Below are 16,456 nucleotides of genomic sequence, written 5' to 3' on the forward strand. Positions count from 1 at the left end.
CGAGTGCGGCCCAGCGCGGTGCATGCGCAGCGGCCCAGGGCGCAGCCGCTCACGGCCGCACCTGCGGGGAGGGGCCTCCAGAAACTGCCTTCCCGGGTGCCCGCCCGCCCCAGCTCCCCAGAGCCCGAGTGCACAACCAGCGAGGACGCACGCCCACTGCCCGCCGGCCGAGCCCAGCCTGAGCCGCCACCCATCTCTGCACCATGTTTAAGGGGCTGAGCAAAGGCGCCCATGGGAAGGGGTCCCCCAAGGGCTCCCCAGCCAAGGGCTCCCCCAGTAAACACAGCAGGTGAGCAGGGGCGCGGGACGGGGAGCTGGGTCCGGTGGAACCGGCCTCAAGGGCTCCAGCCACCTGGCAGCTGGCAGCCCAGGACCAGCCCAGGGCTGCTGTTTGGTGTCCTGAGGTCCAAGAGCCCAGGGGTGGACCGTCTGCTGCCTGAGGAGCCCCGGGGGAGAGCTGGCAAGCCCCAGCACTGGCGGGGACCAGGATGGCCTGGGGGGCCATAGGGTTGAGGAGCGGGGCGCAGGGAGGCTGGGAGACAGGGGAGCCGGCTCCTCTCTGGGCCCTGCCTGCAACTTTCCGCGTGGCTAGATGGCCCTGGGGCCCTGGGCACAGAGTGGGCAGAAGAACCAAGCGGGGGTGCGGGGGAGGCCTGGGTGCAGGGAGGGGCCGTGCCGCCTCCCGGCCTCCCGCCCGAGCCGCTGCCCTGCCCAGCGTTCTCATCCTGAGCCTTAGGGTTTTGCTCCAGAGTTTTCCTGTGGGTGCTGGGGAGGGGGAGCTGTGCCTCCCGGGGTCACCCACCTCGGCCAGGCCCGGCCGCATTCTTCCTGCTCACCGACCACCATCTCCGCACGTGCAGGTGGCAGCCCGCCTGGGTCCCAGGGGTGGAGACAAGAGCAGAGATAGGCTGGCGCAGGGTGGGGGCGCCCAGCACCCTGAGAGGGATCCGGGCATCTGAGCGGGTGGGAGGAACGGTACTTAAGCCCCGTGTCCTTCCCGGGCCCCTGAGCCCAGCCGGCTGCCGTGGGCGGCTCCTGGGGGAAGCAGCCCTCCCGGGAGGCCACACCGCCCTCTGCAGGCAGCTCCGGGGCAGTGAGGTCCTCGCGGGGCGAGGCCCCGCCCACAGGGCTGCAGCCCCTGGAGGGCCCCCCTTCCCCTCTTGTGCAGTCCAGTCGTCCAGCCATGTTGGCTGAGCACCTACTGTGCGTCAGGACTGCTGGAGGCAGGGGGCAGCCCCGACAGGGCCGTGGAAGAGAACCTCACCGTCCCGGGGCGGGCTCTGCACTGAGTGCGCCAGGTGGGAGAGTTCTTCCAGTGCACTCCACAGCCCTCCACAAGCAAGGCAGCTGGGGCACAGAGAGGCTGAGTCACTTGCCCAAGGCCACACAGCGGGCGCACTGGAGAAGGAAGCAAGCCCAGGTTGTCTCGGCCACGGAGCTCCTTTGGCTCCAGGTTAAGGTCCATCTCGGTGAAGGCGTCCCCTTCTCCAGGACTGTGACCCCGGGGACCACTCTGCCCACTTCTATTTTATTCTATTTCATTTGAGATGCAGAGAGGGAACGCACTGTCTCTCTCGCTCTCTCTCTCTGCTAGTTCACTTCCCAAATACCTGCAGCAGCCCCTGGCCAGGGCTGGAAACTCCCTCCAGGTCTCCCACACGCGTGCCGGGGACCCGGCGACCAGAACCGTCACCGGCCGCCTCCCAGGGTGCAGGAAGCTGGAACAGGGAGCAGAGCCGGGACGCAGACCCAGGCGTCCAGGTGGGACGCAGGCGTCTTCAGCGCTAGGCCTGCACATATTTAGGTCTGACTCCTAGAGAGTGAGTGAGTGCACACAGCAGGCGCTCTACATGCCTGGGGTGCAAAGCACAGGCTCACCCTGTGGGCCCACAGTAAGCCACATTCCAGTCCGGGCTCTGAAGCCTGAATCTGGAGAACCCTGGGGCTCCCCGGCCAGCTCTCGGCGCCCCCCGCCCCTCCAGGTGCCTGCTGAAGCCGGACACTGGCAGAGCCCCTGCAGGCTGAGCAGTGGGAAGCTGGGGTGGGGGACACGCTGCTGCTCCCGGGCCCTGACCCACCAGGGCAGACGGCTGGGCCTGGTCAGGCACTGGCTGCCCAGAGAGACGGCCGAGGCTGGAGGGCCCGGGGTGCACCTGCTGTGCAGAGCCACACCTGCCTGGGACCCTCTCGCAGGAGCTGGCGCTACCCCCCCACACTGAGTATCTCAGCGTCCCCAGGCTGTGGGGGGGCAGGGGGGCACAGAGGGGCCTTTCCATATGCCACTGTCCATCCCCACCCCCCGCCAGGGCCGCCACCCAGGAACTGGCCCTGCTCATCTCCCGCATGCAAGCCAACGCCGACCAGGTGGAGAGGGACATCCTGGAGACGCAGAAAAAGCTGCAGCAGGTGAGGCCCGGGCAGCAGTGGCCGTCACGCTGCAGGTGGACAGACCCCTGTCCTCACTGCCCCCTCCCCACGTACACGGCGAGCTCCCCGGAGGGGCCCAGGCTCCCCTGCTGTCCTTGTCGCCTGCCCCGGGGATGCCATGAGCCAGGTTCTCTGCTTACGTGAGCCCTGGGGTCGGCCAGGACATCCGGGGTCCGAGCTGGAGCCAGCAAGGCCTGGGGGTAGGGAGCGGGGCTCCCACGAGGCTCCTGCCACCGCCCGCCCACAGGACTGGCTGAACGGCCAGCAGAACCGGACCCTGCAGCACCAGCAGGAGACGGGCCGCAGCCTGAAGGAGGCCGAGGTGCTGCTCAAGGACCTCTTCCTGGACGTGGACAAGGCCCGGCGGCTCAAGCACCCGCAGGCCGAGGAGATCGAGAAGGAGTGAGTGGGCGCGTGGCTCCCGGCGGGGAGCGCTGGGCCCCGGGGGAGACCAGGCCCGGCCTGACTGCGGCCTCCTTGGCAGCATCAAGCAGCTGCACGAGCGGGTGACCCAGGAGTGTGCCGAGTACCGCGCCCTGTACGAGAAGATGGTGCTGCCGCCCAGCGTGGGGCCCAGGGTGGACTGGGCACGCGTGCTGGAGCAGAAGCAGGTGAGGGGCTCCCCAGCGTCTGAGACGCCCCCGAGCAGCTCCGGCAACGCACAGCTGGCTGGCGGCGCGAAGGGGGCAGCCGAGGCAGACAGGGCAGGCAGGGAAGCCATCCTGGAGCAGGAGGCGCATGGCGCGGTCCCAGAGGTGGGAGGGCTCCCGGGATGCCACAGGGAGAGGGGTTTTCTGGGCAAGTGGGCACGGCCGCTGTCCTCGGAGCACCGGCTGCGGAGCTGTGCTCACTACGGAGGGCATCGGTGAGGGCCTGGGCCTGGGGGGTGTGCTGAGGGCCCCGGCGTTCGGCTGTCGCTGCCCAGGCAGCAGGCACAGAGGCTGCGGGCCGCAGGCCAGGCAGGGCTAAGAGGGGAGGCTTCTCACGGTGCAGCACCAAGTCCTGGGAACCAGCGGGGGCCCTTTGGGGAGCAGCAGCCACCCGGGGCTGCCCGGCTGGCCCAGCGCACATCATGTCCCTGGGGCTCCCCGGCTGGCCCGGCACACGTCACATCCCTGGGGCTCCCCGGCTGGCCCGGCGCACATCACATCCCTGGGGCTGCCCGGCTGGCCCAGTGCGCGTCCCTGGGGCTGCCCAGCTGGCCCAGTGCACATCACGTCCCTGGGGCTGCCCGGCTGGCCCAGTGCGCGTCACGTCCCTGGGGCCGACCTGAGGGCCGGCTCTCCTGCAGAAGCAGGTCTGCGACGGCCGGTACGGGCCAGGCATGGCGGAGCTGGAGCAGCAGGTGGCCGAACACAACATTCTGCAGCGGGAGATCGAGGCCTACGGGCAGCAGCTGCGGAGCCTCGCGGGCCCGGTGGGTGAGCCCCTGCCCTGGCCCTGCCCTGCCCCAGCCTCCGCCCTCTGGGGAGGGCTGGGGGAGGGGTCGGCCTGGATCTTACAGTGCCCTCTCCCTCACCGGCCTGTGCTTTCCCCCCTTGCTGGAGGCAGGACGCCGGCACCATCCGGAGCCAATACGGGGACCTCCTGGTGAGCGGGTGCTAGGGAGGGCTGGGGGCGGGCATGGCCGGGCCGCCCGAACCCCTGTGGGGCCAGGGTTTCCGGAGCGCGGCCTAATGGCCTCTGGCCACCCCCTGCGCCCTCCCCACCTCTCACCGCCGCTGGTCCGGAGCACAGAAGGCGGCCTCGTGGCGCGGGCAGAGCCTGGGCAGCCTGTACACGCACCTGCAGGGCTGCACGCGGCAGCTGGGCGCCCTGGCGCAGCAGCAGCGCCGCATCCTGGAGCAGGACTGGAGCGACCTCATGGCTGACCCGGCAGGCGTGCGGCGGGAGTACGAGGTGGGCGGGGGAGAAGCCGGGTGGGGCTGGGGTGGGCGCACGGGGCCAGCCCGGCGCTCAGCACGCTGCCCGCCCGCAGCACTTCAAGCAGCACGAGCTGCTGGGCCAGGAGCAGAACGTGAACCAGCTGGAGGACGACGGAGAGCGCATGGCAGCGCTCGGGCACCCGGCCGCGGGGCCCATCCAGGTGCGCAGGCCCCGCCCACCGCCGGGGCTGCCCGAGGGGCGGGGTCGGGGCAGGTGCACCGGACGCAGAGCGAGGGCTCCATGCTGTTGTGCCAGGCCCACCAGGAGGCCCTGAAGACGGAGTGGCGGAACTTCCTGAACCTGTGCATCTCCCAGGAGAGCCACCTGCAGCACGTCGAGGACTACCGCCGGGTGAGCGGGCCAGGGACCCCCACCCGAGGGCGCCTGGGAAACCAGGGACACCACCCCCACCCAACCCAGGGCGCCGGGTGAGCGGGCCTGGGGAACCAGGGTCACCGCCCCGACCCGAAGGGGCCTGGGAAACCAGGGTCCCCCCCCACCCGAGGGGGCCTGGGGAACCAGGGACCCCCACCCGAGGGGGCCTGGGAACCAGGGACCTCCCCCACCCGAGGGCGCCTGGGAAACCAGGGACCCCCCCCACACACACCTAGGGGGCCTGGGAACCAGGGACCTCCCCCACCGAGGGGGCCTGGGGAACCAGGGACACCACCCCGCCCCGGGCGCCGGGTGAGCGGGCCTGGGAACCCCCACCCGAGGGGGCCTGGGAAACCAGGGTCTCCCCCCACCCAAGGGGGCCTGGGAAACCAGGGACCCCCCCCCCACACACACACCTAGGGGGCCTGGGAACCAGGGACCCCCCCACCGAGGGGGCCTGGGAACCAGGGACCTCCCCCACCGAGGGGGCCTGGGGAACCAGGGACACCACCCACACACACACCTAGGGGGCCTGGGACCCAGGGACCTCCCCCACCGAGGGCGCCTGGGAAACCAGGGACACCACCCCCCACCCCCGGGCGCCGGGTGAGCGGGCCTGGGGAACCAGGGTCACCGCCCCGACCCGAAGGGGCCTGGGGAACCAGGGTCCCCCCCCACCCGAGGGCGCCTGGGGAACCAGGGACACCCCCCCCCCCGGGCGCCGGGTGAGCGGGCCTGGGAACCCCCACCCGAGGGCACCTGGGAAACCAGGGACACCACCCCCCCCCCCGGGCGCCGGGTGAGCGGGCCTGGGGAACCAGGGACCCCCCCCACACTGAGGGCGCCTGGGAAACCAGGGACCCCCACCACACACACCGAGGGGGCCTGGGAAACCAGGGACCCCCCCAACCAAGGGGGCCTGGGAAACCAGGGACACCCCCCACCCCCACCCGAGGGTGCCGGATGAGCCCAGGCCCCTGGGAAACCAGGGCTACCCACCCCCCGGGCGCCGATGAGCCCAGGCCCCTGGGAAACCAGGGCACCCCCCCCGGGGGGCCAGGTGAGCCCAGGCCCCTGGGAAACTAGGGACCCCCCACCCCGACCCAAGGGCGCCGGATGAGCCCGGGCCCCTGGGAAACCAGAGCCACCCCCCACCCCCACCCAAGGGCGTTGGATGAGCCCAGGCCTCTGGGAAACCAGGGCCCGGTGGGCGCGCAGGAGGCCGGCCCCCGCCAGCGGGGTGGTGGTGGTAAAAGCTGACTCCTGAAAGTGGAAAGAACGCTTCCTGTGCAGAAGGCGCGGGCTTACCCGCAAGGGGTCTCGGGCACGTTCGCGGGAAATGGTGTGGATCCCACGCACCGCCCGTGCTTCCGTTTTGTTTTTGCACAAAAATCGACTGAGCTTTGCACACCATTTCCCCACGGACCTGAAGCACCCTGCTCAGTACACGCGGGTAGACGGCCGCCGGAGGGGGCGGGTTCAGGGACGGCGTCTACACGGCTCCCGAGGACTATGCTGCCCAAGCGGAAACACGCACACGCACACCGGGCTCTTTTTTTAAGTTTCCACCCAGAATGTTTCGTTCTGTTGTTATTATTCTAAGATTTATTTATTTGAAAGACAGAGGTACAGAGAGCGAGCGAGAGATCTTCCCTCCTCAAATGGCTGCAGCAGCCAGGGCTGGGCCATGCGGCAGAAGCCTGCAGCCTGAAACTCCACGGAGCTGGATCGGAAGTGGAGCAGCCGGGTCTTGAACCAGCACTCGTGTGGGATGTCAGCAGCTGGCGGCTCAACCTGCTACGGCGCGGCACCAGGCCCCGTTTCATACGCTTTTTTTAAAAAAAATTATTTACTTATTGAAGAGGCAGAGTTATAGACACAGAGAGGGAAAGACAGAGAGAGAAGTCTCCTATCCACTGGTTCACTCCCCAGTTGGCCACAACAGCTAGAGCTGGGTGGATCCAAAGCCAGGAGCCAAGAGCTTCTTCCGCGTCTCCCACACAGGTGCAGGGGCCCAAGCACTTGGGCCATCTTCCACTGCTTTCCCAGGCCATAGCAGAGAGCTGGATTGGAAGAGGAGCTGCCAGGACTCGAACCAGCACCCCTATGGGATGCTGGCACTGCGGGCGGGCGCTTAGCCCACTACACCACAGCGCCGCCCCTTCATACACTTTTAAAGAGGAAAAACTTACTTTTTTGCTTAAGGGCATTTTTCCCATAGATCCCACTGTGTCATTTTCACACCCACTGAGAATAATTCTGGAATACCGTCCAACCACGGGGTGTTTTCGTAAAGCGCTCTCCCAGCTTCTCTGCGGCTGGGTCAGGTGCAGCCCAGCCGCCGTCCATCCCAGCAAGAACAGCCCAGGCCCTGGAGGGAGGCCGGCGACGGGGCCCTACATGGCGGGTGGGGCACCAGGCGTTTTACGACACACTGAAAAACTGAAGTCTGATGAACCAAAGGTGCCTCCTTTGCAAGGTTCTCCAGTTTAAAAAGCCGCGCTGCCCGGGCGGCCGTAGCTGGCTTGCATTTACCTGGTACAGGTTTGCAGGGTCAGTGGGCTGCAGGTGGCCCTGGCCTCTGCCCTCAACCACCCGTGGTCTCAGTTCCAGGAAGAGGCCGACTCGGTCAGCCAGACCCTGGAGAAGCTCAACTCCAACTTGGACACCAAATATAGGCCAGCCCCTGGGGACCCCCTTGGCGCCCCCACAGAGCTGCTGCGACAGCTGGAGGTGAGACAGCCCCAAGGCCCCGCCCAAGTCCCCACGAGGGGGCAGGAGAGGGCTGGCCTGAACCCTGCAAGGCCCCGTGCTCTGACCCTCATTCACAACGTGTCAGGTGCAGCCTGGTGGGGCTCTGAGACCCTCCAGCTCCCACTCGGAGGCCTGGGTGGGGCTGGGCAACCCCTCACTCCAACCAGCAGATCCCAGGGCCCCGGGCCTGCGGGGAGGGGCCACCTTTACTTCGCTGCCCCACAACCTGGCCTTGACCGAGCCCAGCCCCTGGGGGTGGTGAGTGGCGGCTGGGCTGCGGTGATGCCAGCCGGAGCCCCCGCTGCCTGGGCCCCGGCAGGCGGAGGAGAAGCAGCTGGCTGTGGCGGAGAGGACCATTGGGGAGCTGCAGAAGAAGTGCCAGGAGGTGGCCCCCCTGCCACAGCGCAGGAGCCCGCCCCAGCAGACCCTGCACGTGGACAGCATCTGTGACTGGGACTCAGGAGAAGTACAAGCTCCGCCCATCCAGCCCAGGCCCGCCCCGTCCCTGCCCCCACCCAGCCCCTGCCCCACCCCGTCGTACCTCTGACCTGCCCCTGTCCCCCCACCCCCACCCCAGCACCTCCCTTCCCTACCCCGTCCTGGCCTCGGCCTTCTCGCCAGCCCCTGGCCCTGGCCCTGCAGGTGCAGCTGCAACGCGGGGAACAGTACACGCTGATGGACAACACCGACCCGCACACCTGGGTCGTGCGGGCCCCTGGTGGGGAGATCAAGAGCGCGCCCGCCGCCTGCTTCTGCATCCCAGCGCCGGACCCTGAAGCTGTGGCCAGGGCCTCCAGGTGGGTCTTCCCAGGTGTCCTCCAGAGGCAGAGTGGGCCTGGTGGCGTCCAAGGCCGGTGCCCCCAGCCCCTGGGCCAAATGCTGCGGTCTCTTGGGGCAGCGACCCCCAGGGCTGGGGAGGGACAGCGAGGGGGCCCGGCGCTCTCTGATCCCCCCCTGTCGCAGCCTGGCCTCGGAGCTGCAGACCCTGAAGCAGAAGTTGGCCGCGGTCCAGAGCGACTTGAAGTCCAGCGCTGAGGAGCCCCCGCGGCCTGGCCAGCAGGGTACCCGGGCTGCCTGGCAGGGGGAGGGTTGTTGGGAGAAAGGGGACAGGGCCCTACTTCAGGCACTTTTGGGGGCTGTGTGGGCAGGGGATGACCTGGGGTTCGGCACACCTGCTCTGGGGATTCCATGTCCAGGCTGCCCATCCCCCTCCCAGCCCCACCCCCACCCCAGGACGCTCTGTGGCCCGCCCTGGGCCCTCACCAGCACCTCTGCCCTCAGCTCCAGGTGGCTCGGCCCCAGTTGACCCACAGGCCCAGAAGCTCCTGACACGGATGACCCAGCTGGACACGGACCTGGGAGAGACGGAGAGGCAGGTGCTGGCCTGGGCCCGGGCCCCGCTGAGCCGCACTGCCCCGCTGGAGGACCTAGAGGGCCGCATCCACAGTCACGAGGTGGGTGAGCGCGCGGGCAGGGGCAGCGGGGCGGGCGTGGCCACCCCTACCCCCAGGGGCACACACTTTAGGGGCAGGCAAGAGCAGAGCAGCTGCTGGGCCCGAGGTGCAGGAGGGGAGTGGGCGTCCAGGGCTGAGGCAAGAGGGTGCCCTCCTGGCTCCCACTGATGGCTCCGTGCCCTCGGGCAAGTCCCTTGACCTCTGTGGGCTGTGGCTTCAGGTGCAAGGGGGTGGAGCTGCGGATGTGGGTGGTGATGCCGGTGTGCAGGCAGCCGCCGGAGAGCAGTGGGGCATCACTAGGGCAGGGAGGAGGGGGAGGGGAGGCTGCAGCATTGCCCGCTCTCTGCATGGGAACCCAACACCCCGAACGTGCCACCGGCCAAAGCCACCCTTCCCCACTCGAGGGGCACTGTGGTTTCCAAACCGGTTTCTGTTCAAATAACACCGTTTGTGTTTGGTCCTCAAGCACTCGAACCACGCTGTCCACATTCTTGGGCAGCCCGCAGGAGGGGTGTTAGGAGGCGGCTGCTCCGCGGGGGCCCGGTGTGCCTCAGGGGCCTGGCGGCCAGCACACCGTGGAAGGGAGGGGACAGACGCTCCGTGCCAGGCGGTGGTCCCAGCAGAGCCTCGGCCGACCCTAGCACTTCCCTGGCTCCCCAGAGTGGTGACAGCCATGCCCAGATAGGCTCGCAGCAGCTGCCACGGCGTGCTGAGAAGCCTGGTAGGGCAGAGCCTGGCGAGCGGGCACCGACGTGACCCCGAGTGCTCCAAGCCGGGCTTGGGCTGCCTGACCCGTGAGTGACAGCACAGGGAGCAAGGCAGCGACTGAGCTGAGCGCCTGAGCCCAGGGGCCCGGCCTCCGCCGGTCAGTCATGTGTAGATGAGGAGACCGGGGGTCCCAGAGGTCGGCCTGCCCCAGATCAGCATGCAGGGACTGGCAGGGACCCCCACGCTCCACCCGGAGATCCCTGACTGGGCCCCTCCCCAGGGCACGGCCCAGCGCCTGCAGGGCCTGGGAGCCGAGAAGGAGGCGGCCCAGCTGGAGTGTGAGGAGTTTCTGAGGGCCCAGCCCGTGGGCCCCGCCGCCCTGCAGCTGCCCGTGGCCCTCAACAGCGTCAAGAACAAGTACAGCGACGTGCAGGTGCTGTGCCACCTGTACGGGGACAAGTGAGTGCTTGGCCACAGGGCGGCTGCGTGGGCGGTGGGCGGTGGGCGGTGGGCGGCGGCCGAGGGGCGGCTGACCCTTCCCTCCTCTGCGGCAGAGCCAAGGCTGCCCTGGGTCTGGAACGGCAGATCCGGGACGCGAACAAGGTCATCCAGGGCTTCGAGTTGGCTCTGGTGCAGGAGACCCCCCTCTCCGGGGACCCCGGGGCGCTGCAGGAGAGGGCTGTGGAGCTGCAGGTGAGGAGGAGCGGCCGGGCTGGGGCTCCACGCGGGCAGGCGGGCGTCCCTGGGAACCTGGCGGCACATGGCGTCCTGACGCTCTCCCCGCCCCCCAGCGCCAGCGGAGGGCACTGCTGGAGCAGCAGGCCTGCGTGCTGGGCCTGCACCGGGAGCTCCAGGCCACGGAGCACGCGTGCAGCACCCTGCAGAACAACTTCCAGGAGTTCTGCCAAGACCTGCCGCGCCAGCAGCGCCAGGTGCGGGTGCTCACCGACCGCTACCACGCCGTGGGGGACCAGCTGGACCTGCGGTGAGCGGCTGGGCCCCGGGGGCCCGTGGGACCCGGGCTGTGTGACCCTGGCCTGGTGGCTTCACCTCTCTGAGACTCGGTTCCAGCCCCTCTAAATTGGGGTGATAACAGCACTCAGCTGTCATCCACTTTTTTTTTTAAGATTTATTTATTTATTTGAAAGGCAAAGTTAGAGAGAGACAGAGGCACAGGTAGAGGGGGAGAGGTCTTCCATCCGCTGGTTCACTCCCCAAATGGCCTCAACAGCTGGAGCTGGGCTGATCCGAAGCCGGGAGCCAGGAGCTTCTTCCGGGTCTCCCACGTGGCTGCAGGGGCCCAAGGACTTGGGCCATCTTCCACTGCCCTCCCAGGCCAGCTAGATCGGAAGTGGAGCAGCAGGGACTTGAACCAGCGCCCCTGTGGGAGGCTGGCACTGCAAGCGGTGGCTTTACCCGCTCTTCCACAGTGCCAGCCTGTTGTCCACTTCTGAACCCCAGCCAGCACAGGGTGAGGAGGGTGGCTCAGGCCTCCCGAGCTACCCAGGGACGAGGCAGCCCCCAGCCTCCCCCAGGCTCTGCACACCTGTCCCCAGAGGGCGGCTGTCACCTCTGCTCTGGGCCCGGCCTCCCCGCAGGGAGAAAATGGTGCAGGACGCCGGCCTCACCTACCAGCGGTTCAAGAACTGCAGGGACAGCCTGCGCTCCTGGCTGGAGCACCTGCCCCAGACCCAGGTGCGACCGGACGACGGACCCAGCCAGATCGCCTACAAGCTGCAAGCGCAGAAGGTGAGTGCGGGCGGGGGTCACCATGGCGACAGGTGCCCGAGCTGGGGCCAGGTCCACCCCCCCTTCCCCTGCGGCCTCCCTCCCAGGGACAGCTGCCTGCACCAATGTCGCCCCCTAGTGGCCAAGGCTCGAAGGGGCTCTGAGGCCGCCAGCCCTTGTCTGACTCCCAGGTGTGCAGTGGGATGCAGGCCCAGGCGAGGTCCTGGGGCTGCTGGCCACTGCTGCACCCCCTTCCTCAGCCCTGTCAGGGCCCCGCTCTGCCCCAGCAATGGACCGGGGCGGGGGTGCGGCCCCCAGCAGGTGTGGGTGGGAGAGGCAGGCGCGGGGTGTTGCGTGAGCGCTCTGACCCGCGCTCGCTCCCCGCCAGAGGCTGGTGCAGGAGATCCAGGGCCGGCAGCAGGACAGCGCCACGGTGTCCCGCCTCGCCCAGGACCTGCAGGCGGCTCTCCAGGTAAGCGGTTTCACTGCCCGTGTCTCTCTTTCTCCAGCGCCCGCCTCGCGCTCCCAGCCCCACCTCCCCTGGCCCAGCGAATCCCCCTGCCCGCGGCCGGTTTCTCTCCCCTGTTCAGGACTATCAGCTGCAGGCAGACACCTACCGCTGCTCCCTGGAGCCCTCCCTGGCAGCGTCGGCCCCCAAGAAGCCCCGAGTGGCCCCCCTGCAGGACAGCGTCCAGGCCCAGGTGAGGCGGGGCCCGTCCCTCCGCCAGGGCTGCTGCCCTGAGGCCGGCACTGACCCCGCCCCCGCCCGCCCTCTGCCCTCTCAGGAGAAGGACCTGGCCAAGGCCTACACCGAGGCTGCAGCCGCACAGCAGCAGCAGCTGCAGCAGCTGGAGTTTGCTAGAAAGATGCTGGAGAAGGTAGAGACGCCGCCCGCGCCGGCTGGGCGAGGGTCCCCCCTCCCCCCCCACCCGCCTCTCGCCCGTTCTCCCCCCAGCAGGTGTCACAGGCTGCAGTCGCCCCAGGGTGGGTCCGGAGTGGTCACGGCTTAGCCACTGGGCAGGGGGACAGGCCCTGCAAGCCCAGACAGCACACAACCCCCCCCCCCCGAGGCTCCACCCTGGGGCCAGGCCACCTGGGGCTCTGTCCCTCGCCGTGGCTGCTGGTGACTCAGTGGCTTCCCTAAGTCCAGCCGTACTCTAGCGCCCCCCAGGGGAGGACGGCCCCGTTTCTGGGTGGCGGAGGAAAGGGAGTTGTTTCAGAAGCAGAGCCCCCTCCGTTCACACCTCCGAATGCAACTTGGCCTGATGGCCGCCTAGTGTCCTAACGTGGTGCCACTGGCTGGGTTTCTGGATCCCGCGTCCACGCGTCTCAGGTCTTCAGCTCCACCTCCAGGGACCCCCCGGGGTCTCGGGAAGCAGGCAGGGGCCCCTGATGTCAGGGCGGGGCATAGACTGAGGGAGCCCTATCCTCCCTCCCCCTGCCCCCGGAGCTAAGCCTTCTCCCTCTTGCTCTGCAGAAGGAGCTCAGCGAGGCCACGCAGGCGAGCCCGGCTCAGGCCGGGAGGGAGTCGGAGACGCTGAGGTCGCAGCTGCAGGAGGAGAGGCAGCGGGTGGCCCGGGTGCAGCGCGAGCTGGAGGAGCAGCGGGCGCAGCTGCTGCGGCTGCGGACCCAGCCGCCCGTGGAGAGGCTGGAGGAGAGGGAGGTGGTGGAGTTCTACCGGGACCCGCAGCTGGAGAGCAGCCTGGCCAGGGTGCAGGCCCAGGTGGAGGAGGAGGGCAGGAGGCGGGCCGGCCTGCAGGCAGAGCTGGAGGCCGCGGCGCAGACGCTCGCCCGGCTGCAGAGCGAGAGGAAGGCCAGGCAGCCCCATCTGCTGACCAAGGAGGTCACCCGCGTCGAGCGGGACCCCGGCCTGGACGGCCAGGCAGCCCAGCTGGGCGTCGAGATCCAGCAGGTGCGGGAGGAGAGCGGCGTTGTGGGCGCCCGGCTGGCCGCGCTGAAGGAGGAGCTGCTGGCCCTGGAGCGGCGGGAGGCCGCCGTGAAGGAGACGGTGGTGGTGAAGGAAGTGGTCAAGGTGGAGAGGGACCCGGAAATGGCGCAGGCGGCCGGGGCCCTGAGGCGGCAGGTCCAGGAGGAGGCCGCGCGCAGGAAGGGCGCCGAGGAGGCCGCGGCGGGGCTGCGGGCCCGCATCGCCGACCTGGAGCGGGCCATCGGCGCGGTGGAGCCCAAGGTCATCGTGAAGGAGGTGAAGACGGTGGAGCAGGACCCGGGGCTGCTCGAGGAGTCCTCCCGGCTCCGGAGCCTCCTGCAGGAGGAGAGGAGCAGGAACGCGGCGCTGGCCCGGGAGCTGCAGGAGCTGCGGGGCCGGCACAGCGCGGCCGCGGCGCAGAAGCCCCAGGTGCAGCTCCAGGAGCGCGTGCACGAGATCCTCCGCGTGGACCCCGAGACCGAGCAGGAGATCACGCGGCTCCGGGCCCAGCTGCAGGAGGCGGCGGGCCGGAGGAGCCGCGTGGAGGAGGAGGTGGGGCGGCTGCTGCCGGAGCTGGCCGTCCTGCGGGCCCAGAAGCCCGCGGTGGAGTTCCGGGAGGTGACCCAGGAGGTGGTGAGGCACGAGAAGAACCCCGAGGTGCTGCGCGAGGTCGACCGGCTCAAGGAGCAGCTCAACGAGCTGGTGAACGCCAACGGGCGCGCCCAGGAGCAGCTCATCCGGCTGCAGGGCGAGCGCGACGCCTGGAGGCGTGAGCGGGCCAAGGTGGAGACCAAGACGGTGACCAAGGAGGTGGTGCGGCACGAGAAGGACCCGGTCCTGGAGAAGGAGGCCGGGCGGCTCCGCCAGGAGCTGCGGGAGGCGGCCCAGAAGCGCCGGGCCGCCGAGGACGCGCTCCACGAGCTGCAGAGCAAGTACCTGCTGCTGCAGAGGCGGCGGCCGGAGGAGAAGCTGGTGGTGCGGGAGGTGGTGGTGGCGCAGAGGGACCCGCGGCTGCACCAGGACCACAGCCGGCTGAGCCGCAGCCTGGACGAGGAGGCGGGCCGGCGGCGGCAGCTGGAGCGCGAGGTGCAGCAGCTGCGGGCCGCCGTGGAGGAGCAGGAAGGGATGCTGAGCTTCGGGGAGGACCGCGGCAAGAAGCTGGCCGTGGAGCGGGAGCTGCGCAGGCTGACCCTGCGCGTCCAGGAGCTGGAGCAGCGGCCTCGCGCCGGGCCGGAGAGGATCATCACGGAGGAGCTGGTGAAGCTGGAGAAGGACCCGGAGGTGGAGAAGTCGGCCGAAGCCCTGCGCCGGGACCTGCAGCGCGAGCAGGCCCGGGCGGCCGAGCTGCGCCGGGAGTCGCAGGGCCTGCAGGTCCGCATCGACGTCCTGCGGACGGCCAAGTCGCAGGAGAAGACCATCTACAAGGAGGTGATCAGGGTGGAGAAGGACCAGGCGCTGGAGGGCGAGCGGGCGCGCGCCTGGGAGGCGCTCAGCAGGGCGCGCTCGGCCCGCCAGGCCCAGGAGGAGGAGGCGCGGCGCCTGCGGGAGCGCATCGACGGGGCCGAGGCGCTGGGGCGGTCCTGGTCGTGGGAGGAGGCCGAGCTGCAGGAGGCCCGGGAGCAGGCGAGCCAGGAGTGCGGGCGGCTGCGGCAGCAGCTGCGAGAGCTGGAGCAGCAGGCGCTGCGGCTGCAGGAGGAGGTGAAGACGGAGAGCGAGAAGGCGGAGAGCGAGCGGCAGCAGGCGGCCCAGCGGGGCCGGGAGCTCTCGCAGCTCGAGGCAGCCATCCTGCGGCAGAAAGACCAGCTCCACGAGAAGGAGAGGACCCTCCGCGACCTGCAGGCCAGGGTGAGCCGCGAGGAACTCAGCCAGGAGACCCAGACGCGCGAGACCAACCTCTCCACCAGGATCTGCATCTTGGAGCCGGAGACGGGCGCCGACATGTCCCCGTACGAGGCCTACAAGAGGGGCGTCATCGACCGCGGCCAGTACCTGCAGCTGCAGGAGCTCGAGTGTGACTGGGAGGAGGTCACCACCTCGGGCCCCTGCGGGGAGGAGTCTGTGCTGCGCGACCGCAAGAGCGGGAAGCAGTACTCCATCGAGGCCGCCCTGCGCTGCCGGCGCATCTCCAAGGAGGAGTTCCACCTGTACCGCGACGGCCGCCTCCCCATCTCCGAGTTCGCCCTGCTCGTGGCCGGCGAGACCAAGCCCTGCTCCTCGCTCTCCATCGGCTCCATCATCTCCAAGTCCCCGCTCGCCTCCCCCGGCTTCTCTTTCGGGCTCGCCGACGACAGCTTCCCCATCGCCGGGGTCTACGACACCACCACGGACAACAAGTGCAGCATCAAGACGGCCGTGGCCAAGAACATGCTGGACCCCATCACTGGGCAGAAGCTGCTGGAGGCCCAGGCGGCCACGGGGGGCATCGTGGACCTGCTGAGCCGCGAGCGCTACTCTGTGCACAAGGCGGTGGAGAGGGGGCTGATCGAGACCACAGCCACACAGCGGCTGCTCAACGCCCAGAAGGCCTTCACGGGCATCGAGGACCCCGTCTCCAAGAAGCGTCTGTCGGTGGGCGAGGCCGTGCAGAAAGGCTGGGTGCCCCAGGAGAGCGTGCTCCCCCACCTGCAGGTGCAGCACCTGACGGGGGGCCTCATCGACCCCAAGAGGACGGGCCGCATCCCCGTCCCGCAGGCCGTGCTCTGCGGGATGATCAGCGAGGAGCTGGCCCGGCTCCTGCAGGACGAGTCCAGCTACGAGAAAGATCTGACCGACCCCATCTCCAAGGAGCGGCTGAGCTACAAGGAGGCCATGGGGCGCTGCTGCAGGGACCCCCTGAGCGGCCTGCTGCTGCTCCCCGCCGCGCTGGAGGGGTACCGCTGCTTCCGCGTGGCCTCCCCCAGCCTGCCGCGTGCCCTGCGCTGACCGGGGAGGACACATGTACCCTGTCCCTGCAGCAGCCTGATCCCAGGCAGGGCCCCCCCAGCCGTGCGCCTCTGTGGGTGGTGGTGGGCTCCCGCCCCTCGCCTCGGTGCCAGGTCCATCCCCAGCCCAGGAAACCAGCAGCTCCGATTTTCCCCTACCCAGTGCTTCCAATAAAAGATTTCTCCTAGTGGCGTGTCCTGTCTGCTCCTGCAGGAGCCTGAGGTTGGGCACAGGG

The 16,456-nt window shown here is 69.3% G+C and overlaps 1 protein-coding gene across 1 annotated transcript; it reads left to right on the forward strand.

Moving 5' to 3' along the window:
• On the forward strand, nucleotides 1-16,429 carry EVPL (envoplakin). Its single transcript, XM_051838343.3, has 22 exons — nucleotides 1-289; nucleotides 2,307-2,406; nucleotides 2,675-2,829; nucleotides 2,912-3,038; nucleotides 3,719-3,844; nucleotides 3,979-4,017; nucleotides 4,165-4,326; nucleotides 4,406-4,513; nucleotides 4,609-4,704; nucleotides 7,336-7,461; nucleotides 7,802-7,948; nucleotides 8,125-8,279; nucleotides 8,446-8,543; nucleotides 8,764-8,936; nucleotides 9,925-10,103; nucleotides 10,199-10,337; nucleotides 10,436-10,629; nucleotides 11,243-11,393; nucleotides 11,761-11,844; nucleotides 11,963-12,073; nucleotides 12,158-12,250; nucleotides 12,850-16,429. The coding sequence occupies exons 1-22, from the start codon at nucleotides 204-206 to the stop codon at nucleotides 16,219-16,221; spliced, it is 6,021 nt and encodes a 2,006-aa protein (XP_051694303.3). The 5' UTR covers nucleotides 1-203; the 3' UTR covers nucleotides 16,222-16,429.
• The last annotated feature ends 27 nt before the right edge of the window (nucleotides 16,430-16,456 follow it).

This window comes from Oryctolagus cuniculus, chromosome 17 (genome assembly GCF_051225735.1).
Source record: "Oryctolagus cuniculus isolate XC-2025 breed Fujian yellow rabbit chromosome 17, ASM5122573v1, whole genome shotgun sequence".
Classification (NCBI taxonomy): domain Eukaryota; kingdom Metazoa; phylum Chordata; class Mammalia; order Lagomorpha; family Leporidae; genus Oryctolagus; species Oryctolagus cuniculus.